General features: G+C 47.0%; 3 protein-coding genes across 4 annotated transcripts in view; 2 read left to right on the plus strand and 1 right to left on the minus strand.

Moving 5' to 3' along the window:
• The window catches only part of LOC131266509 (uncharacterized), a 66,051-nt gene that overhangs the window by 9,154 nt on the left and 29,971 nt on the right, over positions 1-26,926 (minus strand). For both annotated transcript variants that reach the window (XM_058269059.1, XM_058269058.1), the window contains exons 2-6: positions 25,869-26,332; positions 17,569-19,169; positions 4,182-5,148; positions 1,303-1,323; positions 37-1,103 (exon numbers count right to left, since the gene is read on the minus strand). In XM_058269059.1, coding sequence (XP_058125042.1) covers positions 37-1,103; positions 1,303-1,323; positions 4,182-5,148; positions 17,569-19,147 — 3,634 coding nt within the window. In that variant the 5' untranslated portion in view covers positions 19,148-19,169; positions 25,869-26,332. The remainder of the gene's footprint in view (positions 1-36; positions 1,104-1,302; positions 1,324-4,181; positions 5,149-17,568; positions 19,170-25,868; positions 26,333-26,926) is intronic.
• On the plus strand, positions 20,813-22,938 carry LOC131264716 (thyroglobulin-like). Its single transcript, XM_058266985.1, has 6 exons — positions 20,813-21,143; positions 21,237-21,428; positions 21,592-21,783; positions 21,876-22,047; positions 22,120-22,199; positions 22,691-22,938. Exons 1-6 carry the CDS (start codon positions 20,813-20,815, stop codon positions 22,888-22,890), a joined length of 1,167 nt encoding a protein of 388 aa, XP_058122968.1. The 3' UTR covers positions 22,891-22,938.
• Positions 23,224-24,712, plus strand: LOC131264717 (uncharacterized). The gene is made up of 6 exons (XM_058266986.1): positions 23,224-23,503; positions 23,570-23,761; positions 23,846-24,037; positions 24,101-24,272; positions 24,359-24,438; positions 24,504-24,712. The coding sequence occupies exons 1-6, from the start codon at positions 23,224-23,226 to the stop codon at positions 24,710-24,712; spliced, it is 1,125 nt and encodes a 374-aa protein (XP_058122969.1).

The following is a 26,926-nucleotide window of genomic DNA, read 5'->3' on the forward strand; positions in this document are numbered from 1 at the left end:
AAGAATAAAGTAAGGACAAAAAATATTTGTACTCACCAATAATGCTCAACCCCAACCCCTCAGGTCCCTTCATCAGTTCCACCGGGAAGACGTCCATCTTCTCGACCCGCTTCTCCAGCTCATACTCGGCCGAAGCCGCCACCGGATCCACGTCCTCGTTGCGCCGATCGTAATCGTTCACCGAGAACGTCGAGAACACCTGCATCGGATTGGTGCTGAACTTCACCTTTGTGTTCTTCTTCACGTACCCGCGCAAATCGTCGTCATCGAAGTGATCCCGGTCGGCATCCATCAGCCCCGGCACTTCCATCCAGAAGTTCCCGTCCTCGAAAAAGTGCACCCCGTCCGGGTTGACGTACACCTCCTTGCAGCGCACCGGCGGGTACTCGGGAATGTAGAACCCACCACCGCCGGCCGAGTTGTTCGACTCGTCATCCGCCGACACATCCGCTTCACCGCCCTCCCCACCGGGGGCAGCCCCTCGCCGGCTGCTCGATGTGTCTTTCTCATCGTCCTCTTCCTCTTCAGCAACGGCACCGGTAGGCTGCTCATCCTCCAGCTTGCTCAGGTTAATGCTGTCCGAGGTGGTGGTGGTGGTCGTGGTGACGCTCGGTATCGAATCGCCCGTATCGACGTATGAGTCAGCCAGGATGGACGACGAATCGAGCAGGATGGTTTGGTTGAGCAGATCGCACGTCGTGTTGTTGCCGATGCTCGTGTCCTCGGGCTGACTAGTGGTAGAATTGTTCCGGCTCGCGGTGCTCGGTGGAGGCGGTGGCGGAGGCTTATCGCGTACGGTCGACGACGACGCCGCAGTAGTGGCATTTTTCGGTGCCTCCAGCACGTCCCGCAACCAGTCCGGTTCGTCGGCCGTCGCCTTTGAAGCTACTGTGGATTGCTGCTTTGGTGGTGGCAGCGGAGGAGGAGTATGCTGCTGTTGCTGCTGTGACTGCTTTGGCTGAGTGGAAACTGCTGCCGAAGGGACAGCCGTCTGCCTGGGAACCGCTACCCGTACCGGATGTTCCGTTTCTACTTTGGCTTGATTGTTGAGTAGGATTTGCTCGACCTCGCGCGCTTGCTCGTCGGATAAAAGCGGACGTTGTCTAGAAAGTTCACGGGAAACAGCAGAATAAATTAAATTAGCAATCTTTAAATATACTCTTTTCCTTCACTTCGTCGATATTAACTGATAAAAAAACACAAGCAAGCATAAACTGGTTAGGCGTGAAACGCACTTACTTGTCTAGAACGTTAGGTCAACAAAGGAAATAAAATAAGGAAAAATTTTGATCTTCACATTACCTGATCTTGTACTCCAATATTCTACTCCGCGGAACAAACACAGAGACACACAAACAGATTCGGAGGTAAGGAACAGACATACGGACGCAGGGAAATGGGCAGCGGTGACGGTGATGATCATGTCGATGGTGTCGATGATGGCGATGTCGATGAGGTGTTGTGTGTGCATATATGGAATGTGCCAGATGAAATTGTACAGTGGTGTATAAAGTGTTTCGTGGTATGTGGTGTTGCGAGAAAACAATAAAACGTTGTGAAAGGAAGGCAAACACACACACACACGCACACATCAATGGGAGGTTCCACAAATGGGAAGGAAGGTCAAATAATTGCGGCCGCACATGCAATCATGGAAAAAGAAGAAGAAGAAAAAAGAAAACCAAAATCGTGAGACGAAACAAAAATAGAGTAAAAAACGAGAAAAATAAATGATAATCAATTTAATTTAGATGTTCTAGAAGCGAATATCACGAGAATTTACGGCAAACAAAAAAGACACAAAAACATGGGCATCTAAATGGAGAGCACGCAACGGTATATGAACTGATGAAATAGAATGGAACGGTCCAAGTGAAGTGGCTACTTTAGATATCAACCTAATCGAATCATTCCGGCCATAAAAACCGATGAAATGGTGGTGGAAAGCACACAACAATAAAAGATTTCCGAAAATAGTTTATTTTAAAATTCCTATAGCACGTGCCGGGATCTTGGGGGCTGGTTTTTAAAAAAGAAATCGAAATCACTTTACAGCCTTTACGTACACTACACTAAAAAGAAAACTCTCTTATTTCTCTTCGAAAGTCTACATCATAATTGGAATCCAATGACTCTTCAATAACTCAATCTCTCAATCCGATAATGGTATGGATATAGCTTTCTGCCAAATCCTTCAAATTTTACCGATATCATTTTAGTAAATAATATTTCATACATTTCGCTACTGTGTTCTACTTGATTATAGTAGTAATGACATAAACGACCAGATCTGCCAAAATAAGATACCTCTGTATGGAACACCGTGTATGAAAATTTCGGTTTTATTTAAATGAAGTTAGGGGAAACTAGTTGGGTTACTTCTTAAACCAAACAAAGACGTGAAAACTTCATTCAACAATACGAAAAACGGTTTTAAAGTGTCAAAAGTATCGAAAAACGGAGCAATAAAATCTGCCCATTTTAGATTTTATTTTGATCAAGTAAGCATATAAACCCATAAAACACAGGAACGAAGTTCTGGGTGACACTCAGATTGGTTGATTGATTAACGATAAATATTTCTCCCAGATGGAGGCGCATGGTTACTGACGCGCAGTTGGGACATTTTCATAGACAAAGCGAAACCCTAACATCCCCTTCGTAAATGACGTACCCCAGCTACATTGTCTCAATCAGGTTCGCAAACGGAGCGATATTTAAAACGAACCAACGTACGCGACCCCACAGACAAAGGGGAGTGCACACTGGAAGTGCCTATACCGTACCGTCGGCCATTTACTGCAAATATAGGACGCCCCACTCGGATTGGAATCGGGTCTTCCTCTCCCGAAGGGTTGATTGATTGTCTTTTACTAATTCAATGAATTTCAATCACGAGTGCAAAGTGTGTGAATAAGCAGTGCATTTAATTAGCACTGCTCCAGCGCATCTGGGGCGATGAATGGTTGTCGACGGGGCGCTGGTGGTGGTAGTTTAATTACCCTAAACGGCTAAGCGGAGCGCAATTGCACACATTGCGGTATTGCTAATCATTCCTCACGTGGGATAAGGATTGCATCATAACTCCCCGACGGTGAAAAATTATGCAAGAAGCGTACATCAGTCCACGGAACTCAAGTTGGGACGCGAATCCCATGTCCGAGGGACCGGAACACTGTACCAAATCCGCATCCATGTCATGTAAACAAATGTTTCATACATGAAACATCCATTCAACCTCGCATCCAACGCGCACGGGGCAGAATGAATATAGAACTAGGTCAGAAGGCACGCGGAAAATAGATGCATCGCGCTCGAGAAAACATTGTGTTCCATGTAAACACAACCGTTCAATATCATCTCACCCGAAGTCCCCCTGAGGGGCGCGAAGTCAGCGAGCCGACACTGACAAACATTGGTTTGCAATTCCGATGGACTGGCACACTCTGTAGCACGATGTTCCAACTGCTACTCTGGTCAGCTCGTCCCGTTTCACTCCAAAAATCGACAAACGTGGCTGCTAGGAAGCTGACCGAATAAATAACAACCGACTTATGGGATATATTTATTACATCTCGACTGAATTCAACCAGCTGCCAAGTTCCACAGTAAGTAACCAACAATCCGAGCGCAACGGGTGCTCCGACAAAACGTTCCCCCGGGACGATGGATGGGGACTTAGTTAGTGACATCCTACCGGAAGTGTTGTAACGGAGGGAAGCAAAAACAACCGAAGACGGCAAACCGCAGCACCGTGGAGAGCGGAAGCATTCCTAGTGTGTCTTGCAAATCCTCTAAGCAGCTGTGTTTCCAAATCACTCCCATGCCACGGCACGTGTTTTACGGACCACACGACACACACACACTACACTCCTCTGTGGAGTAGTAAATCTTGTTTGTTTGGACTTCGGAGAGCTCACCTGGGAGTCAAAAGAGTTAATTTACCACACACCACTGACAAACAAGCCACGGCTATTTATAGGCTTTCTGCTTTTGAACAAGAATCCATTCCTAATCCGGGTGTATTCCTGCGGGATTCCGATCTCGAAATTTAGCACAAAATAAAAAAAAACACCAGCACCTTTGGGGGACTCGATTCGATGTCGGTTTTGTCCAAATAAAAACGTACACACGCACGCACACACATAGAAACTAGCCACTGGTTAGGCGGAACGACATACCTGGAGCTTAGTAGCCGCTCCGCTTCGTCCGCCGTCATCGCATCCGGTAGCAAGCTGTCCGGTTCGTTGTCGCTCGCGTCCGCATACTGCAGCGAGTCCTGCAGGTCCAACGGGGGCCCCTCGGGGATCGGTGGCGGACGCATCGAGGCCAGCGAGGGTGGCTCGGGCAGCGTTTTGGTGCTGTAGTCATCCTCGCTCTGCGTCAACGTGGGACGGGTCGGGTCGAGCAGCGTCTGCGGGCTGTGGTAGCCACCCTTCTCGCCCATTTCGCTCAGCTCGTCAAAGTCCAGTATCTTCGCCTCGTCCTTTTCGCCGTCCATAAACGCCAGCTCGCTATCGGTGCCCGTCGTCGTCGTCGTCGACGACCCATTATCACCGACGCCAATGGACGATGGCAGAATGGACGCGTACAACACGCGATCGACGGTCTGTGGTCCGGCCATGGCGGGTGGACCCCGTCCATTAACGATCGCTCCGCCATTACTCGCTCCCTCCACCACACCCGTATACTGAGATCGAGCAAGATCTGTCGGCTGACTCTGCTGCTGTAAATTAATACTGTTCGCGTTGGCACTTCGATACACGTCCACCTCGCCGTAGATCTCGTCACACTCCGTACCGTCGGGACGCACCCGGTAGCCCAGGTCGGCGTACGTCAGCTTCGCCTCCGCCGGACTGCCCACCGGCGAACGGTCCTCGCCGAGCGGAAGCTTCCGGGGCGGTGAGGCGGGCAGCGGAAGATCGAACTCGTAGGCCGGCTTCAGCTTGGCTTTGATCTCCGGCGACGGTTCGTTGAAGCCACCCTCGTCGGTGGTGGTCGAGCTGCTGATGATGCTCGGTGGACGGTTGCCCAGTCCGGCGGCCGGGACCTCGAAGCAGATGCTGGACTTCTTCGTACGCCGCGTGACGTTGCCACCCTGCTGCTCGTGCTCACCGGAATGTTCATCGTCTGTTCGTGAGGATTTACCTGTCGGACGGGGAAAACAAAGGCAAACAATTAGAGAGGTCCAGCAAGAATCAACGAGCCTTTAAAAGATCTAAATAATCCAACATAACACTCGAAACCAACTGTCCCCGTGGATCTTTTCGACTGACAGGACTCACCATCGAAACGTGTCATCTTCCACTGACCAACCCAAGTAAACTGAGTGCCCAAAACTCAGGCAAAAGACTCACCCTTGCAGTCGATGCAAAACCGGCGTATACTAAGGCACATTCTTCTGCCGCTTTTCTCCGCTGTGTTAATGCTGTACCCCACAACTCGGACCACCCGAGCCCACCACCCGGTTACCAAACTACCATCCCTAGTCAATGCTGCTAAATGAATCTTTTCACAGAGGCACACGCCTTTCGTAGTGCGGGTTTCGCTTCTGATGTTTGCTGATGTTTAATTCGCACCGGCACCAAATGGCCCGCAAGTCTCACGGGTGGCAATCATCTTGGAACCACTTTTCAACAACAAACAACACCACCGACTCGTCCGCCCATGTGCCAGATATGAGCTGGCGTAACCGTCACCACTTTGTCGAAGACGAACTTATCGCTTTTGAAACACCTTTAAAACTTCACACCAGAAGGACTATTGCTAAGACGGAAAAAACAGATGCGACACTTAATTTCACTCTACTGCGATCCATTTTAACTAGCCTTTCCCATGTACCACCGAGTGGAATAAGATTGAATTAAACAGATTACTCAAATCCAAGTGGAAAAAGAGTCCGTCACTTTTCCTCCCAAATGTTTTCTTTCCAAATTATTCCAACCAAGCTAGCATATCCCCCCGCTCTGGTACTTTCGCAGATGTCAAACCGAGATAAGTCTGTAGGCGTGCGCTAAAAGCGATTATGTGTTAATGAATTGCATTCACCCGAGGCACATCTTTATAGTGTTGCCTTATAGTGTCGGCATTCTTCGCCACTTTGCAAACGGACTCTGACACAATATGGAGGACAACGTGTTTATTGACAAATTTAAATCTTTCAGATGATCTACGGGGTGCCGCTTCATGTTCAATCATGGACGAAGAGTGTTAGGAAGATGAAAAACATTTCTGTTTCGCGGTAGAAAAACATAACTCTCATTTCGGCTCAATTCATCAAGAAACACTATCACAACGCGAGAGAGCACAGCACTTTCCAAAACACGCGTTTGACCATTATGGGCTATTGTTTGTCGCTCGTCAACAACGGTGATGTTATCCCTTGAAGGCAGAATTCTAATAATCTAATGATGATTTTTGTTAGCAAAATTTGAAACTTGTATGGATCTTATATGTGTAAAATAAAAATGGTTGACTAGCGTAGTTTAAACATATTTCTAAATCGAATAATTTAGGATGATAGTATGGCTTAACTCAGGGTTTTGCTAAAACAATGTCCAATAAGTATGTTGCATCATAAAATAAATTAATTGTATTCGAATTTGAACATGAACCATCATGAAACAGTTAAAAAGATACTTATTGTAAATATTATTTTCACTTTAAACATTCATAGTAGTTATTATTTATGGATTATGCATGTTAGTTATTCACCGCGATACATAGTTTCATACTACTAACGAAGTCCCACTTCAAAACGAAAGTGTTAGAACAATCTATTAAACAATTCTTTTAAAACATTAAGAATTCTGTGTATTTTAACGTACGTAATAACGTACAAAAATAACACACTGTGAGAAAAACAATTTGTATGTACCTCACATTGAGAATTTTGTAAGAATTCGCAAAACTGTTCGTAAGAACATGAACAAAAAGTTGCCTTATCAATATTTTTTTTATAGAAGGCACCCAATCTATCAAAAAAACCCTTTGCGGGATAAACCGACTGCATAAGAATGGCATAAGTAAAACATGTGAATTTTGCAATCGACATATAAATTCGGCCTAAATGGATAACACTTAAGTTGTGGCTAAGAAAAATAGTAAGACGGATTTTAGATATTTTAAAATGTGTTCGAATATTGTTTCCAGCTAGTTAAAGGGCGTCTGATTTAGAGGGTTACTGCAGGTTTACTTACGAAAGAGTGACCCTGCCCAATTTCGCCATTGGAATACCAGTAAAACGTACCAGAAAGAAAACGAAAACTCAAACCATCATCAGCAACAATGAAAACAGTAACAATTATCATAAACGGAGAAGTTTTTAAAAAAGATAAGAGAGAGTTGAACAAACAACTGAAGAGGGCTAGTTACTGCCATTACACCCAAATTGGGGTTCACTTATAAAAATACATAAAACGTGTATAAAAATCTCGCTTCCAATAAGATTGCATATAGCAACAAAGTTGCGAAAAGAAGATTTATTATACTTCACCAGTTTCGAACCTGAATCGATACGAATCACCATGGTCCCACCTACGAAATCGATATTCATGCTTGCGTCGAATCTCTTTCGTGGCAGCACTTCATCTGGAGGCGAGGTGTGGTGACATATCTCTAGGCTTGCCAATTTTTCATTACTTTTGCGAAAATCAAACCAACTTCCCACTGCAAACCACTCATACACACACACGCACCTGCGGAAAGTAACTCTCAAAAGGAGCTAAAAATTTGTTCAACCAAGCCACCCACACAAAGAAGTATGACGGCAACGAAATAACCCGCTGCCGGCGGGCAGCCCAATCGAAGGAGAGTGTTCCGTTCCGAACGCGATCTATTTTAGGAATGTAATCTTGATTTATGTATATTCCACCAAGCACCCCCACAGCACTAGCTTCGCCTCCGAGTTTATCCTGTCGGTAGTGTCCCCAACGCCAACCGTATAACATATCTCAAAACATCATGTGTGCACCGGGTTGTGTTGTGGTCGCGCAAAGAGTAGACAGGTTTCCTTGCCTTCCCTGCGTTGTCGAGACCTAGACTTTCGTCTTCTGGGTTTCGATTGCCCGAAAAACGGGACCTCGCACAGACACGCGCATACTTAATTAAAACGGTTCAATTAGAAAGACACCGAAAACCGGCCAGAGGGTTAGTCATCGGATGACAGAGCTAGAGGCTCACGTTGCAACCGATGGCGTTCTCGTGTGATGAAACGTAAAATCGAAACCGTTTGATCACTTTCCCGTTAGCGGAAAATCGAACAGCGAAAGACTATCCCTCTACTTCCCCCTTTGAAGGTGAAATGACACTGGAGTTGAGGCAAGCAAGAGGTACTTCTTCGTTTTCCCATTTGCCCAACCTTTAACAATCTCGGGTGTCGTGTGACCAAGAATGGCCTTATTCCGCACCAAACAATGCCGTGACAAAAAAATATCAAAAGGATCGGAGTTGGGGGGCACAAATTTGTCACGAAGCGCGTGAGGACACCGTTAAGCCAACCTTTCAAAAGACCGACACTTGCTATCGATCGTTCACGGGAGAAAGAATGTCACCCAGGAATGTGGCGACGTCACAACCTGAGATGATCCTCTAAACTACGCCTCGGCAAGCTTGTGCGTGCGACAAAAGGAGAAACATTTTATACATTCTTCTACTAATTTCGGATCACGGAGGCGTTGTTGTTGACGGCAAACGTTCTGCATAGTTGACCTGCCTGTTTTTGGAGCGCTACTCTTTTTCGTTTTCCAACGATCATTAACAAAATCAAATTAAGAAAGAATGCTATAATCGCAGTCTGAGCAACCCGTGAAAGCTGTCTATTAACTGGGAGTCTTCCATGAGCTTTTACTTGTTTCACAAATCTCATGTTGGAAACCATTCAATCCCAGTTCTTAGGACTCTAGAAATTAAATTTTTAAAGTTACACTATACTGTTGCTTGAACGTTTCACATCAAACAGACCCCAAGTTGAATGGAAACAGGGTCATATCGGAACATGAAAAAATACTCGCTTTCAGAACACGTCTGATTCGCGTGCGTACGTGACAAACATTTAATTGAAACCATATTCGATACTAAAATGCCTTGTATGCCAAGGCGAGAGAGCCTTTTTTTTTAAGTGCCTTCACTTTCCGCACCGATGGCCGTGAATATTTGTAGCTCGGGGAAAGAAGATGCCCTTGACGTCATCGGACACTTTTTGCGTCAAAAGCGTGTGGCATTAAAAGTTGCCGAAATATTTCAACATTTTTAATCACGGCTTCCTATCACTCAGCACATGATTCACCCGGCCAGTAGCGACCGAAGTATGCGAGAGACAGGGGCGGTAAAAAAAACTCAAACACGTATCGCCGCCGAATCATCTACAGCTGTTTTGCATCTTTTAGAACCAGTATCAGATGGTTTTCTCTCTTGTAAACGAAAAAAGAAAAAAGAACCTATAAAACCGAATATTGCTCGAACGCCGACAACACTGAATGTACCCCAAGCGAGAAGTAGATGTCGTTTTTGAAACCAATGAAAAACTGGGGAAAAACGATTCGAAACCATTAAAATTTCATCTGCTTTCCGTGTTTTTTTTTGTCTCTAAGTTTAACACATAGACGATCGATGTCGATCGGCTAGGATTCTCTGGCGACGAGTGATGGCCACTACGACTACTGGCACTGGTTTCTTTCTCGGGAAGTGTGAGAAGAAGTGGCCGCTTGGAACAACTATCTGACAAGCTTCTATTTTCTTGTCTAGCGTCGGGTGATAAAGTCAAAACAACGCGCGCAAATAAGACATAACAGCAACTGGCGGGGTAAGACTGCAGTCAAATATCAATGGGAGTAGTGAGAAAGAAAATTCCCCGACAGCACAAAACCTGACCATTTATATTTATACAAATTTCAAACGACCTCCCGGGCATATGGTGGTCAACTGACATTCACGAACCGCACAAATATACACGCCAAAACCCGCGCGCGCATATAAACAAAATGGAGAGGTTGAGCAACAAACTCGACACGCAGCGCGAACGCTATGGCATCAATGTCAATATGAATGGATGATGGGCCGCTGTCTTTTATTCCGTTCGGTTGATTTTTATCATTTTTTCGACTGTTCGTTTGTTTGTTCAATTGTTTGTTTATTCGTTTCTGGTCATTTTTGTTTTCCCTCTGTTTTTTTTTGCTCGTTTCCCGGGAAGGAATTTGTTGTGCACTTGCGTTGGTGTGGTGCTGGACAACTTTTGCGCGTAGCATTGTTAACAGCGAAATGAGCCGGATGTCCCAGTACGGCATATATGACGGATCGAGAAGATCGGCACTGATCGGATGATTGATTTTGCGCGCACAGATCGACGGATGAGTGAACACATTTGGCATTTGACGCCTGGACGGTTCCAACCCCCGCTAGTAACGGCGCTTATTCAAGGTTGTAAAATAGAACCTTTGAACATCTAGTTCATGTATCAAAAAACGCCTCATTGATTCAATACTATAACTCGATCAATAAGTAGCACCGTTACTTGCAACTGGATTTTTTAGTATCGTCAATTTCATTTCATCTTCTCATTTAAATAGTGTAGCTACTTAATTGCATTTTTGTATACGTTTAAAACGGGAAAGTATGTTTTCTTTATGTCGCAGTATGATGTAAATAAACTTAAATCATGGAATATTTAGAAACAAATGTTTAATACTGAAAATCATTCTTCGCATCGACTGGTTTATCATAATTCAAATAAATAAATGCTCTCACAAGATTGAACGTAATTGGCAAGCTTCCGGATTGAACAAAATTAAAAATGCTGGTTCCAGCGGTCCGTTGTTTTAGTTTTATGGGTCCAGTTTCCTACGGTTCGCTCTTCCCCTAAACGAAACGATGCTGTCGATCGGTGAAAAACTAAGCATGATACTTAAGAATTGTAATAAATTTCAAGTGGTCGCTTATGTAATCGGACCATTCCCATTTACCATTCCAAAAGTATGAAAATAGAGAAAAATAAGTTACTCCTACTCGAAGTGGCCTGCCCCAATCGACGCGTTCATCTTACCGACCGGTCCATATCTTCTTAATGCAGTCCAATTAAGCGGCGTCGGAAGCACAGTATGAACTTTAATTTCAGCTCTCCGGTCCAGAGCATATCGCAAGCATACAGCCTCGCACAATGCTACGTATTGATCTTTGGCGAACACATACACATTTGTACCGGTCTACGATGGCAAGCAAAAGTGCATACAAAGCAATCGACGAGGTTGCACTTTTTCTTGGAAGGCTTCAGCAAGCCACTTGCTGCCATTTGACCATTTTCGAAATGGAGGACTGACCGGACGTCTTCTCTTGCATTTTCAACTGATGCAAGAAGGAATAATTTCCTTCGTACAGAAAAAGATGTTTACACACTTTCCGTCCCTTTTCCAATCTTGCAACCCCACTCGCGCCTTTTCTTTGCGTTCCTTCCCCACAGCATCGCACCGTAATCTTCCGCTGTTGCTTTTCCAACTGGTGTGACGGATTTTCGCGCACATTTTCTCACAACTGCAGGCCACAAACGCACACACGCGCCACGGAAATGTATTTGCCGCTACGGCTCGCAGACGCCCACCTCCCCCAACAACCCACAACAACCCGGTCGCACAAACACCCACAAACGCACGCAAGCGGCGGACTTTGTTCGCTGCTTCATGGCGGCTACACTTTCTTGCGTTCTACGCGCACCGCCGTTCTGCATCCGGGCCGTTCTGTAACACTTTCACTTTGGCCAGCCAGCACTGCAGAGATGGCCATCAGCAGATCGGGGGTATTGCTTTGCTTAGTGAGCTTATTTTAGCAAGCGAAGAAAAAACCCGCAAACGATTAAGACGAGTCGCAATTGTAACGCTCACTGGCGATGGCGCCGGCAGGAGGTCATAACGTATGCACATTTAAAAAAAAAATATCACACACGGCAGGGTACAAACGGTGACACCACAGTTGGACACACTAGCACATGGGGGGAAAATTGAATTTTTCTAGCAGCCAAGTTGATAGATCACAACCCAACCAGTAGAAGGAACGATTTACTTAGCACGTTTCATCCGACAACTGAATTGGATTATTCAAGCTGCAGATGCTCAGAATGAGCAAGGTTTTGTCACTAACTTGAGTTGAATAAATTGATTAGGATATTGCTATCAAACATACACGGATTTTTCTAACCAACGCACACTCGTAGGAGGATACAGAAAATAACAAAATGCCCTCAAAGGCCGTGAATGAAACCAACGCACGTCCGTCCGGATGGGAGGCTCGAACGTGAAAACTGATCGCGCGCCGTTTGCGCTCGCGATCACTAAACGATCGGGCCGCCGGCCGCCTGCGACAATATCAAGCCTTGGAGTTGCGCGAAGAGAACAGATGAGACCGTTTGAGAGTATACGAGAGCGCGTTTCTCGCGACACCGGAATATTAATGCTCCGGCTCTATATCTAGGCTTGTATACACTAATCCGGCTCAGCCGGCGTGCGAGCGCGCACATGGGATAACGACCAGCAGCATCGACTTGCATCTTCATCGGCGCGAGATCCGGTGTCACCCTCTCTCAGTGTTGAGCTAAGTGTGTTGCGCTGTTCGGCATCACGCTCAAACAACACGCGAAGGAAAGCATCCCATCGGAATCCTCATGGAAAGAGGCTCCTCAAAAGTAATGGAGTCTTCTTGGCCAGGGGGACCGTAAGAGAGGACGGGAATTACCTATTTTTGGAAGTCAATTTTGAAACGTCCAACGGCTGCACACTTTATGGAGATTGATTGATTTGAGGGAAAGCGAATCTCGCGTGTCTGCAGGCTTCAAGCTGCAAAGGGGCTTTTGATTACTCTGAAATTAAGTCACAAATTAAGGACCACAAACTAACTCGATTGTGACATTACCTTTAAGAATGTTTAATTTTGAATGTAGAACAATCAACAGTTGGTTGAAAATGGCAAAAAATGGAAATACAAATCGATTGTCACAAATGGTGGACATATTCAGGGTGTTCGACAACACCTTAAACGATATATTTACTGAATTCGGTCCTTAAACCCGTTCCAAGTATAGTAGTATGTAAGTAGTAGTAAAATGTATATCCGAAATAAAGTTTGGAACGTGATTTTAAAAACACGTTTCTTACTCATAATTGTACAACTACAATTGATATTGTAGTATTAAAAAAAGGAAATATTTAAATAGGCATAAAAACAGAAAGTAAACATTTGCTAGTAGATGTTTCAAGGTTTATATAAAATACAAATGAACATGGAAAAACAACACAATATGACTGACAAATAGGGGAAAAGACATCGAAAAATCTGAAAAACTAGATAAAGACATCAAACCGGTTCCTTCAATTCGCTTTCATATTATCGAATTGAATGTTATCTCTTCGGTATATTTTGGCACAAAAAAAACTGAAAAAGGAGTGGTGGGAGTGTAACCTTCTTCTGCGATCCGCTTGTCACCAGAAATACAATCACGCTACGCTATGCAAATCCATGTCATCATTGGCATGTTTGCTATCGAACGGTGAGTAATAAAGCGTAAAGACATGTAAGTGCTTAATTATTCCCGGCTTGCTTGACAAGTTAATCTTTCGCCACCAGTTGTGCAGAACCATCGACACAAGAAATGGCGTCGTGGAACGTGCGTAGACACAATTGATTGAATTGTTTCGCACGAGCTCCCAAACTGGTACGGCTCATAAATCATTCATTCAGATTCCATCAATCAAACACAAATAACAACAACAACAAAATGTCATTCGATTCCGATGTGTGAACAAGGATTTTTTTCATTGTGTGATCAAGATGATCACACACATTCCACTCTTGCTTGCATCGTGGTTGGTAAAAACAGAAACTCCCCCCATCCTTTAGTGCGAATTCAAAGTCCGACATTGCTAGAAGAAGTCTAGTTCCTCCGGGTGGCAGTGAAGTAGAGAACGGAACGAACCCTTTAAACTCGGATGCGCATCGCATTGAAGCATTCACTCTCAAGCTCAAAACATACAAAAAAGATAATACTACTCCCCTTGCCTTTAATCTCTCTCTCTCTCTCTCTCTCGCCCTCGTCTCGCGGTGGTTCTTCCTTTGCCTGGCTTCTTCGCGGCAAGAACCACCGACATACTGCATCCCTCCTGCGAGTAAAGTGTCTCGACGGCCTCACTCCCAACCGGAATCTGTGCCAAAGAAGGGGGAGTTCAAACTGGCCAACATACGTACGGCGGATTCAGACGCAATGAATGACGGCGGACCTTACCATCGCCCCTCGTAACGAATGAATAAGAAATGGGTTTTCCAGTGAGGCGCATTGCACATGCACGATGCACCCAAACGATAGCGAACCGGGGGCCGCGCGTTTTGGTCGGAAAACAAAAAGTTTTCCTTTTCTTCCGAGACGCAAACCAGAGATCGACCATCATCCCGAGTACGCACACATGCGTTTTCTATTTATAATAGCGAGGGGGAGGAGGTGTTTGAGAGTGTTCCACTCGGAACCTTTCCCCCTTTGTGGTGGCGTAAGGAATGTGTGAATGCAACTGCACCAACTGGATCGGCGGAGTTCATTCAGTTGCACACTTTCGTCGGGTTTGACTGGATTCTTCAAGTTTTCCGTTCTTTCCGGCCTTCTAATGCAGGGAAAATGGGGTGGAGAGAGGTGGGAGGGAAAAATGTCAGTTGCGTCATTAAAACTTTTCACCACTGGAAACATATTTAACGCTTTTTCTTCCCCTCGGTATGATGCGATGATTACGAGCAGCGGCGTCATATTGGTCCAGGAAAAACATTTCATCACGTGGGTGTGTCTGTGGGTTCATTGTTGGAGGAATACAAGCATGCTCTATAATAGCTTTCCCAGCTAGCATGTCCGGAAAACAAGGATTAGTATTTAATTTCCAATGCATTATGGAACCATATCATGAACATCGTCGTCAAAAAAATTGCATAAACCATTACAAAACAGCATACGATTCATTAGAAATAATTAATAGGTGTCAGGGCGCTCCATTTTTGCACCACCACCAACACCATCATCATCATCATCATCTGTTGTGCCATTTTGGGATAAACCAAAAATGGAATGCAAAATGGTTACTGGGTTCACTGACCATCGGGAATGGCTTCGATATGCACCGCAACGATGAAAAATGACGGTGGTGCACCATGATTATGCTCTTTGCCATTTACATCGCGGCCATCGGAGGCGTTGCTTGCAACTGGCGGTGCAAGTGCAAGCAAATGCCTACAGCGAATTCCACCCAATTCCTCTCTACTTTCCCTCTGCAAAGGGACAAACCGCACGGTTCTGCTCCAATATTCACTACTCCTCAGCGGCATGAGTGCAGCAGATGCAAGCGAAAGTCACAACCCCACTCCACGGACGGTCGGCCAGACGGACGGACGAAAATAGGCCAATTGGAAACGACCACAGGGTAGCGCGAAGTCGATCTGGGAGTCATGGATGACGCCTCCGCCCGTGTCGCTCCATCATGCCCCACGGAGAGAATTATTTTATCGTGCAACGACGGGGAAAACAAAATATTATTATACCGAATACACGCTCGCTAATCCACCGACAGCGGTGTTCCTTTTTTTTTGTTTTTGAACCCGTATGTTTTAACATGGAAAACACATGTGGGGCGGCTGCAGCGTGTATGCGAAGGGGGGAAAGGTGCAAATGTTTGCTAGCACTAGCATGGGTACGTTTATGACGCTACGTCATCGTGCAAGTGTTTGGAGAGGCCTGAGGCCTATATGAATTCCATTCTGTAAGCAACTGCTGAAGTACCTGTTTCAGAGAACTCATGACAGGTAGAAATGTTTCATACTTCTAGAATATATAGAGTTTACATAAACCAAATTGAAATGAAAGTATAAACAATTTTGCACATATTTATAAAGGTTATTACTTTTCGCAGTTTCAAAATTCCAAATTACAAGAATGTTTTACGCAGATCCTGTTCAAAAAATTTGGCTACTAATTTTAGTGTATTTTGAAAAAGTTGTTCTATTTGGAAACTGTATATTTTTCTCGTTAGTTCTGTATATTGTGTTTTCAAGTTTGTCAGTTTTGAAACTCTTACTTCTGGAGCCAATTTTAATTGGTTTTTTCATTTATCCCTTCTGCGGATAGCCTATCTAGTTTATCTACAAGCTGGTGTACCTATGAAACACCACACTCTGGGTAATACGACTTCTGACTCAAACATAATCCCAAGTGTTTTCAAACGAACCTAAGTTGCGATGCTCCTACGTGTGCTTTTTGCGCTCAGAGCGGCACACGACAGCTTCAACGTTTCCATAGTCCCCCCTGTGCAAACATGCTACGAAACTACCTTCCATAGAAAAAGTGCATCGTAAACACGATGATATCAAAATCATCATCATCGTCCACAACAGCGTCAGAGAGAAGTGCACGTCCTGGCGCGTCATGCTCCTAGCGAACATTTTTGCCACACACAAAAGAAGGGTTAGCTACTCGGTGAACATGTCTCCAAGTCGTTGGGGTGTACGGTACCGGGCCTAACATTTTTTATTAAAAAATACATAATTATATTCTCCAGGAAAACACGTCTAGATGAAATATGTTTGAGATTCGTATTCTGAATTTCAACGTTGGGGGAGTAAAAGACGCGCGACCCATGAAGGGTCGAGGATATTCTCCGAGCAACTAATGGAAATATACGAAAAATATACCCAGAAGCATGAAGCAAGGAACTTGGTTGGTTTTTTTGACATAAAATTATTACTTCATCATACATCATCACCATGAGATTCGTTGAATTCAGCCCGTTGATTGCGTGCAAAGATACGACGGGGTACTGAAGAACCCACTTTTCCATGCTTGAGCACGTCCTATGTTACTCGGGACACTTGCACCGGTCGCAGTAGAAACTTCGTTCTACGTGCTTCACGCTGAAAGTGCCAGCTACTTGGTTTATTGACGACTTCAGGCACTTCCTTTAGGTGCAATCGGCCGAAATTGTGCAACGCCCCAACGTTGGGTGGTATTGCTACGAGAGTGAAAATGTCTCCGAATTGAAGCAGGAACATGCCCGGAAGGGAAATGAACAAGCCTTTCATCTCGAGGGGCAAATCGGGGCTGGTTTCTTCTGTTACGCATATGTGAACGAGACAATATGAGTACAGAATGGGAGGCCCTAACAATGCGACACTCGATGGCTGAGAACAATGCGACACATCTGTCTGATGTATGTGGGCAAAGGCATCGCATCATTAAATCTTATACATGCATTAATTGTTTTTCCGAAGAACAGGGAACCATTTATTCATGGTATTTTTTCCACCGCTTCCTGTACTTTGATTCAATTGCTTGTGAGTCAAATTAGTTCCTATTCATTTTGGGCCCTTTGGCTTTGTGTGGTCCTTTTATGTCACATACATTTTCAACCTAAAACATAAAAAAGTGAACATCTACTACATTTGAAAGTCTTTCCCAATTTAAGAAGATATTTTGAAAGACATGGCAACAACCTTGTATTATAAATAATTGAGTTTTCTAACACTAAACAACAACCCTCACATCGCGTTCCCGTATCAACTCACCGTTTAGTTCCTCTACCTCCGCCTGTGTTTCGTTTGCTGCCGGTGATGGCGTATGTTCTGCTGGCCGCGGCTCGTCCCGCTCGCTGCTGCCCGCCTTGACCAACAGCTTCTCCGTCGATTCGTTCTCCTGCTTCTCGTCCTCGGTGTGAATCGGTGACGAGGGTCCGGACGAGGCGCTTGCACCCGGGCTCGGAGACGAGCTGATGGCATGCGCCGGTGAGGTAAGCCCACCGGAGCCGGTGTCCTTCTCGGAGGATTGGCGTCGGGCGAGGGCACCGAGCTCGGGATACTTGAAGGCTTGGGAGGTTTGCGTTACGACCGTCGGCCCGTTCGCCACCGTCCGTTCGCTGCTGTCCAGGTTGCCCTCGAGGGACTTCTTACGTGCCGCTTTCTCCGGTGGTTGGTGAGGGTGCTCGGGTGCTCCCGGGTGCGATGGCGTTTGTTGTTGCTGCTGCTGCGGATGATGGGAGACCGTCGTCAGCACGGTGGTGCTACTTCGCACCGGAGCAACCGGGGGTAAGTTGGCGTGCGTGGGCGTCGGAGCCGGTGCCACCGGTGTCGTTGAAGTTGGCGGAGGTTCCGCCTGTCTCGGCGGTGGTTTTAACTTCTCCGGGCTGATCTTCGTGGGGCTCAGCGAGCCCGGATCGGTGGCGTGCGGTGGCACGGCCGGAGGGGTTTTGGTGGGGCTAGGGAATGAATTCTGTCGCAGGTTGGCACTGGTCCGGGGACCCTTCTCCGGTGGTGGCGGTGGCGGTGTCTGCCGTTTCGGTGGACTCGGCGGGGGTTCGCTAGGAGACGGTAACCGATGGTGACTGCTAGCGACGGGCGCTGGGTGACCGCCATAGGGTGACTCTTTGGAGCCCCCGTTCGGTATGACCGAGACCGAGTAATTCCCGTTCGTGGTCACCGTCGACGGGGCAACGGGGGTCGACCCGGCCCCGGCTATTATACCCGTTCCCGGCACCGTGCGTATAATATCGCACCGAGTAAAATCGCCACCGCCGGCCCCCTTCGCCGTGCGCGTCTTCGAAAAGTGTGACGTCCAGTTCTTCTGCTTCTCGATCAGTTCGCGCGAGTTGAACTTCCGCTCCGGCTTTTCGGGCTTTTCTGGCTTCTCCGACTTCAGCCGCGACTGGTTGAGGATGCGGTTCGAGTCGAGCTTGCCGATGCCGTTGCTGATTGCCGCCGCCGCCGCCGACGGTTGCATTTGCTTTCGCTTTGGCGACGGCGATCGGTCCGGCCCGGAGCCAATGTCGGACAGATTGTCCTCCTTGCTGCTGGAATGTGACATCTTAATACTGAAAGGGGGCGGTCGATTGACGCGACCCTCGCCCAACTTCTCGAACAGGGCGCGTGCGTTGTTGAAGCGGGCGGCGTGCGATTCCGTTCGCACCACCGTAGCCGTGGGGGAGTGTGTTGCGCCGGTAGCGGCGACCGATGGTGTCGGGCCTCCCTCGCCACGACCACTAGGAGGATCGGCGTGCGCGTGCTCGACCGGTTTGCGCTGGAAAAGGTTCGCTATCTGCGACACCTTAGGCCCGGCGGCCGACGCCGGATGGGCAGCGGCGGATTTCTCCATACTGTTGCTGGGTATTACGATTCTGCGAAAGATAGCACACGAAAGATGGAATTAGAAACGGCACAGCACAAGGTCTGGGAAAGGGAGAATACTACGGGGCAACCAACCATATTGCAGGGAAGCTGTATCACTTTAGGAAAATTAAATTCGAGACGCGACGAGAACGAAACTGCAATTCCAACTAATCACAACTGAACACGACGAATCGTTACCAGCAAATGAGAGACAGAGAGCTTCAGAATCGCAACCGACTACAATTAGAAACCATGTGTGTGTGTGTGAGTGTGTGTGTTTGTTTAAGGGAATAACACTCAACGCCAGACAGGGCATAGTCTGGCCGATCGTTTCTGCTTAGATGCGCGATAATGGCACAGTGGTCACAACTACAACGGCACAACAGTCGAAACGCCAACCTGATGTCACTGTTTCGGGTTTGCAAAAATGATACCTTTTGAAAACAAAAATAATAGACGTCTTTCCGAAACGCAATACTTCAAATTCCCTGCTTCCGCGACCCAATATATTTCCCTTTCGACTCCCGGAACAGACTGTTTGATTTGCCGCCACCGAACAATTGCGAAGATGGACAACCGGACACGGCACAGTGCCGTCTCAAGTACAACATAACCAACACCACCTGGCGCGCGGCCACATCTTCGTACGGTGGGGCTTTGACTTTCGTCCGAAGGCAAAAGATAAGCAACAGAATTGGTTATTCTTATCGGAAGAAAAGTACCGCGTAACACAGCCCTCGTGCTGTGGTGGTATATTATATTGTGATGTCATAAAGATCCACGTACCGACCCCGTGCCAACCCCCTCGTTTTCGTTGCCGGTTTGAGGTAGGGAAGCCACCATTAATGGATGGCGATAATGAACCCACATTCCAAGGGGATCGTGGGGGGATTAAAATGTCTCAATTCTTCTGCGCATTTCCTCTTCCTTCCCAAATAATAAATGTGTCTGTTCAATTGCAAAACGCATATCAATCGTGCTTCATGTTTGTTAAAAGTAGCATCACTTGCGCCTCATAAGCTCAACTTAGTTACTTACGAACACATAATACTTACGGTGAGTTTAACCAAAGAAGCATCCATTTTGAAGCAAGATACGATTCACTCACTTAGATAAAAATGTACTTTCTCTGTTTAAACACGACAGCTCGTTCGGCTAAAACTCAACTAGTCCTCTTTTGATTAGCACAACTATCAGACTGATGGAAAAAGCACTTTGCAGCGAGTCACTAAGACTCGACACTCGCTACGCAGTAGTAATAAATGTTCGGCAAACAAATAACACTAATCAATCGATCACAAAAAAAGGTTCGGAACTCGCCGACTGTGAATCACAAACTTCAAGAAAACACACACAGATAGCCCACCGCTCTGTGTGTGGCTGAGGCGGAAGGTTTTGAAGACCAGCTCGCGGGTAGCGATAAGGCAACGAACGTCTGAGGTGAAGTTGCCGCTTCACGGGTGCAATGTCGCGGCACGACGACACTTGTGCATGTACCGACAATGGCCATTCGACACGAATATTGCACCTCCGATGCACTTCAATGGGATATATCCTGGAGATAGGTCCATCCGACTTTAAGAGAAATGTGACAACGAACACTCAACTATCTTGACCAGCGTGTCAGTTTTGTCGTAGCCACTGACGCAAGATGGTAACACCGAACAAGTGCATTCCGAACTTAGTGATACTCCTTCTGCTGGAGGTAGCAACGCTCCTTTCCGCCCAAATCGTCCCCAACTGTGACAGTGCGCTCGGTTGTCTGGCTTCCCCCACTCAGACTGCCTGCACCAACCCGGACGAATTCTGGTCACCGAAGGCCACACACGGCGGTTGCTGTCCGGGATGCGTCCAAGGACTCCCCTTGGGTGCAGTATGCAACGAACCGTCCACCACCACCGTAAGTCCGGAAAGTGCACCGACTCTTCCCTGCGCTCCGGGTCTCGTGTGCGGTCTCGGTAACGTTTGCCGCCTGAATACGGGTAAGGGTTAGGAGTGAAACCTCTGTCGGTCGATGGTAGAAACAAAAATAGGCGCGTCTATAACGTCTCGATTTGATTTGGTTCGTCGCCCAGAGGACTGTTTATCGACGTACCACGTCGCGACTGATACCATCGACTGGGTGCCGCAGTGCGATAGCCGGGGCCAGTACGCACCCAAACAATGCCGTGGCGATCGGCTCAATGGACGCTGCTTCTGCTACTCGGCCGAGGGCAAGCGCATTTTCGGCTTCAGTTGGCGCAATCAGGCCCAGAACATGACCTGCGGTGAGTAGCGGTTGTGGACACGCGTCCACACGGGCTCTGCTCTGGGCCTTCTAGAGGTCACACGGCTTCGCTATCGGTCGACGGGTGTGATAGCAAACCGTTGAAAACCGAAAGTTGGGGAGGAGTTTTTGTTTGCTTTTTTAACACTCCCGTCTTCTTGCAGCTTGCAGTCGACGACGTGCCGATCTGGAGGCCGAAGGCCGGATCGACGTTACGTTACACTGCACATCGGATGGTAACTACGAGGAACTGCAGTGCGACCAGGGGGTATGCTGGTGCGCGGAACCTCAAACCGGCTCGCAACAACCGGGTACTCGAGCCGTCCCGGAGGACCTCTGGACGTTGCTGCCTTGCTGTAGGTTGATGTTACCCGTGGTGTGTGTACAATCTATTTCCACTGTTTTGATCGATGACACCCGCCCGGATTCGCTTTATTTCTCCCGCCAGATAACGAAACCCTCCACGGGGTGCAGTATCTGAGGCGTTGCGAAAGTATCGCCTTCTCGCAGATACTTCAGCGCAGGCAATTCATCATCCACGGTCACACCGGTGTAACGTTCACCAACGTCATCTGCAACTACGATGGAAGTCACGGTCGATACGTCATCGAAGGGCAGGAGTGAGTATCGCCCGGCAGGACCTTTTTCAAGGAAGCTCATGCTATTATTTATCTTTTTGCATACACCGAAAGAGCGGCTTGCACCTGGCGTGATGGAACAAAGATCGATCAGTACAAAACGTCCCTTCGCACATTGAGCTCGATGAACTGCAGTAAGTCGCCTTAAAGTAGGCAAATCGCTGAACACTAGGGGTTTTACGTCTGACAGTCAAGATGATTAAAGCAAAGGTGGCTACTGCTTTTTAAATTTTCATGCATCTGGACGTTGACGTTTTGAAGACAAAATGTTTAAATTCACATACAAAAAAAGGCTCTTCTACGAAAAGAAGATGTTCTGCATCACCAACGCTTCTGTTACTTTCATCTTCACCATCATCCGGCAATCACACAAACACAAATTGCCCATAAATTAGTCAACTTAACTGGAAAGCATGCCTTTTGGCACGCAACACAGCCGCATAGCGCGCACGAAAACACTTCTAACACCTTCCGATGGAGCGGCCCACCCTTTGGGAAAATGCTTCCCAATCACGCCACCACCCCGCCAACTACTTTGTCGTTCGTTGTGGCCGAGAGCGCATTTACTCGCACGATTCACGGGTACTTTTGTTTTTCTTCCTTTTCCCCACACACGGCGGCACAGATTGTGCATATGATGAAAGGCTGTACGCCACGGTCGGGCGATCACTGGAGCTGGCCTGTGAGGAAAACGGCAACTACATGCCCCTGCAGTCGCGCAACGGAGAGCTGTTCTGCGTCGATCCGGACGGGTTTATTGTGGCACAAAACGTCCCCGCCGATCAGGTGAATTGCAATCATTACATTTTTGGGGCAAACGTGTAAGGAAGAGGAAAACGGTGGGTCAATAAATTGCTTCGTGAACGCTACACAACCGAGGAGAAAAATAAAGTTTGGAAACTTTTACGATACTAGGTACGCTTTTGAAACCAATAATACTTCTGCCGGGGAGCCAGAGTTCTTCATTCGATTCGGTTACCAAACTTCCGAAAACCTCTTATCATAGCAAACTACAAACTGATACCGTATGACATGGAAAAGCAATTGGAAAACAAAATAAAAATTAAACTCCCCCGATAACCGCACAGTTTGATGCATGGGCCGTTCCGAAAAACTTCCACCGGGAACAAATTAGTCTACAACAACTTCCCCAACGCAATGGACACTCTAAAATTGAGTTGGATTTTGTCTGTTTTAACTGTAGTATACGGCGCTGTGGATCCTCCGGCTTGCGACACCTCATTCGGTTGCGTTTCATCCCTCCGGCAGGAGGACTGTGCCAAGGGTGAGATCCTCATATCCGGTGGGTCTCTGAACGGGTGCTGCCCCGGGTGTCGGGGCGGACGAAAGTATCTGGCCGTGTGCAACGAGAACATTCCCGATCGACGATGTGCGCCCGGTTTGAAGTGCGTCGAACGGAAGTGTCTATACGACCGATGTAAGTCGACGGGATCCCAAAATTAAGGTAATTGCACAAATCAGTATCGGGGGTTTTTTCCTGTAGCCACCTGCCTGCACACGATGCATCTGGACACGAGTCTGGTTGGGTGGGTCCCCAAGTGCAACCCGGATGGAACGTACGCCGCCAAGCAGTGCCGAGGGGATCGCCTATCCGGTCGCTGCTTTTGCTACAGTGAGGACGGGAAGCGCATCTTCGGGTGGGATTGGTACCGGAACACGGAAAAGATGACCTGTGGTAGGGTTTTTGACAACTCATAGCATTAATGAGTCAACCACCTGAGTCGTTTGCCTGACGTGTACAACTTTCATCGCTCTCAAGCCTGCAGCAGACGTCGACATAAGCTCGAGAAGGAAGGCCGGTTCGATGTGACGCTACACTGTGCGCAGAATGGGAACTACGAGGAGTTGCAGTGTGACTCCGGACTTTGCTGGTGTGCGGATGAGTTAACCGGAAACGTCAAGCTGGGTACGACCGTGGTCCACGAGAGTCTGTTCACGCTGCTACCGTGCTGTAAGTCAATGGTGATAGCCCGTACGGCTTGGAAATCATTTTTCAACCGGTACGCTCCCACAGATAACAGCACCGTGGACGGCGAAACGTACCTGCGCCAGTGCGAGAGTGCCTCCTATGCGCAGAAGATGATCCTCAAGAAGTTCAACACGCACGGCACCGTCGGCGTTACCTTCAACGAGATCCCGTGCGACTACGATGGTGCCTACGGGCGGTACAAGGTGGAAAACGGAGTGTAAGTCAGACTTCCGTGACTTATCGCTTTTGCCCCGAATTCCATTTCCATCGGTCGGTTTCCCCCCCTCCCTGTCTCACTTTCAGCGTCTACTGCACGTGGCGTGACGGCAAGAAGATCGGTTCGTTTCAGATTCGCTCCAGCATGCTTTCGTCGGTGAACTGCTGTAAGTAGTAGGCGAACTCAAAAAGGGTGCGCTGAGATTTTCACGGCCTATCGCCCCGATCACAGATTGTGCCCGGGATACCGTCGTCTACCGGGAGGCCGGAATCCCGTTCACTCTGGCCTGTGGCGGCAACGGGAACTACGAGTACTCGCAGGATCAGAACGGGAAGCTGTTCTGCGTCGATAGCGACGGGTTTGTCGTTACCACCGAGGTCGCACCGAACGAGGCCTGCGACAAGTACATCTACAATTCCGCCTTCTACGACGACGACTAGAGAGTGTCGAGGTCGACTGCGGTGGAAAACTCTGCTTTGTGGTTTGTAATTTGTAGGAATAAAATATCCCTTAAAAGCAGGGTGATACTTGATTCGCCAGCCTTCGGAAACGCATCATTGTAAATTCATGTTTTAGGACTTCCAACCTTCAACCCAACCTTAAAAGAGAAAATGAAAGAAATTTAACCGATGACATTGGTGACACATGACTGCCCATTGTCCAACGAACAACGAAGGCTACATTGTCCCGGTGGTTGCTTTCTCCGACGACTTTGTTTTTCCTATGTTTTTGTTTTCGGAAACCCAATACACCAAAGCCCACCAAGAGGCACTACTCCACCATGCCACCCTCAGTCATACTTTGTTCTCCCTGGTAAAAATGACCACAACCGGGTAGAGCGGCCTTTCACGCGGACACGATTGGTATCCGATAGAACAACCTGCTCCAGTTACGTTACCACCGCGAAAAACCACCCTTTGGTCGGAAAGAGATGAAAACCATAGCTCCATCCGTTCGCGGAACAGTTCTAGCAACCGGAGACATGTGCCATTGGATGCCTTCAACTGCACTTTGCCACCACCAGGGCAGAACAATTTTGTCGGCAAAGGTAAGCCCCCACTACCGTAATAGTAAATCCGCTTACCGGGCAGATTTTGTGGCGCAATCGGCTGAAGGTATACCGGACACCCACTGTAGGACAAGGGGGATTGCCCATGAGGGAACGAGCTAATTGGAAGGGTAAAGGTCAATTATCCCACCGGTTCGGGTTGTATTTTCGCGCATGAATTGTTGCAAGGACTATGTATTCCTTGCATTTAATTTTGGTAGGAAAAGTTACATCACACTCCTTGTTAGAGAAGTACAATTTTAAACTCTGACACCAGTTCTCTTTGACACCAGATTACGCTCAATAAAATAATGAATAAATCATCAAACCATTCGAGAGAAGCAGAAAAAATACTTTAGTCTATCAACAAGTTCATCGCCAGGTAACACCAACCACTTCTTCCATCCCGTTAATCACGACAACCTGTCATGAAGCGACAGGATTACATTGTATTACAAGCGTTCGTCATCTCGACAGAACGACGAAAGTGGCCGGCAGTTTTTATTAGACCCCCGTTGTAATAAAAGTTCTTACAGACTCACACTCACCTTGGTTGGAATAAATCACTACACCTCAGTCGTCTGCGTTGTGGTGGCCGCCGTTCGGTTCCGTTTTGGTGCGTCGTCGGTTCCCGCCTCTTGTGAAGCACTTACCCGGCACGCAAACAACAACAACAAAATAAATGAGGAAGAAGCACACACTATCTAGTCGAGAGATAACGTTTCCCCGCGGTTTTTTCTTGCGCCTTCCCACCGGGCTGGGGGTGGTTTGGGCGGGTGGGTATGTGCGGGTTTGATGTTAGCAACTTTTATCGCAGCGTGTCTTGTCTTGTACCGCAGCCTCCACCGGCTGTTCGTCAGAGTTGCTTTTCTTCTCACTGGAAGCTCAATTTATGATCCATTGTGTCACCGGTTACCAGCATGGCTGGTAGATTTGCGTCGACCATGCGTGGCCTATTGTTTACATCTTTTGGACAGTTTCTTGGCAGCTTGCAGTCGCGAGCCGGAATAGTCTGTAATGAGAAACACCAAACAGAGTAGATTAGTTAAAAAACGTAAACACCAATCAGATAGGAGAAAAACGAAACATCACCTTCGTGCAAAATGCAATAAAAACAAACAGAATAAAATCAATCAAAACAAATCATAACTGCCCGATATCGAATTTCGTACACCAAACCAACCAATAGATCGCCGAAAACAACAACACCGACGGTAACTGCCCTGCTGTCCGTCAAAGAAAACGCCCTTCGCTCTTCGGTCTATTCCGGAGAGGTTTTCCTGCCTATTTTCACACATCAATAAGCGCGTCAAATCCCGCATACTGTGCATTCTCGTTTGATTCATACGCTTTTCTTCTTCGATTCGGATGAAGCAAAGAAAATAGATGTTATTTTCCTTCACACTATTTCGATCCGATACTTTTGTGTATCATTTAGGTTATTATGTTCAATCGGTGGGTTTCCATCGCGCCAATCAAACAACCCTTTTTACACTTCTCTTTTTTTATTCCAAGTTTTCTTTTCACATATTTATTATTTTGTTTTGCTTTTGAACAATGTTTCCCTTTATTTAAACTCATAAAAAGACCCACACTGTACCGCTCC

The sequence above is a fragment of the Anopheles coustani genome, chromosome 2 (genome assembly GCF_943734705.1).
Source record: "Anopheles coustani chromosome 2, idAnoCousDA_361_x.2, whole genome shotgun sequence".
Taxonomy (NCBI): Eukaryota; Metazoa; Arthropoda; class Insecta; order Diptera; family Culicidae; genus Anopheles; species Anopheles coustani.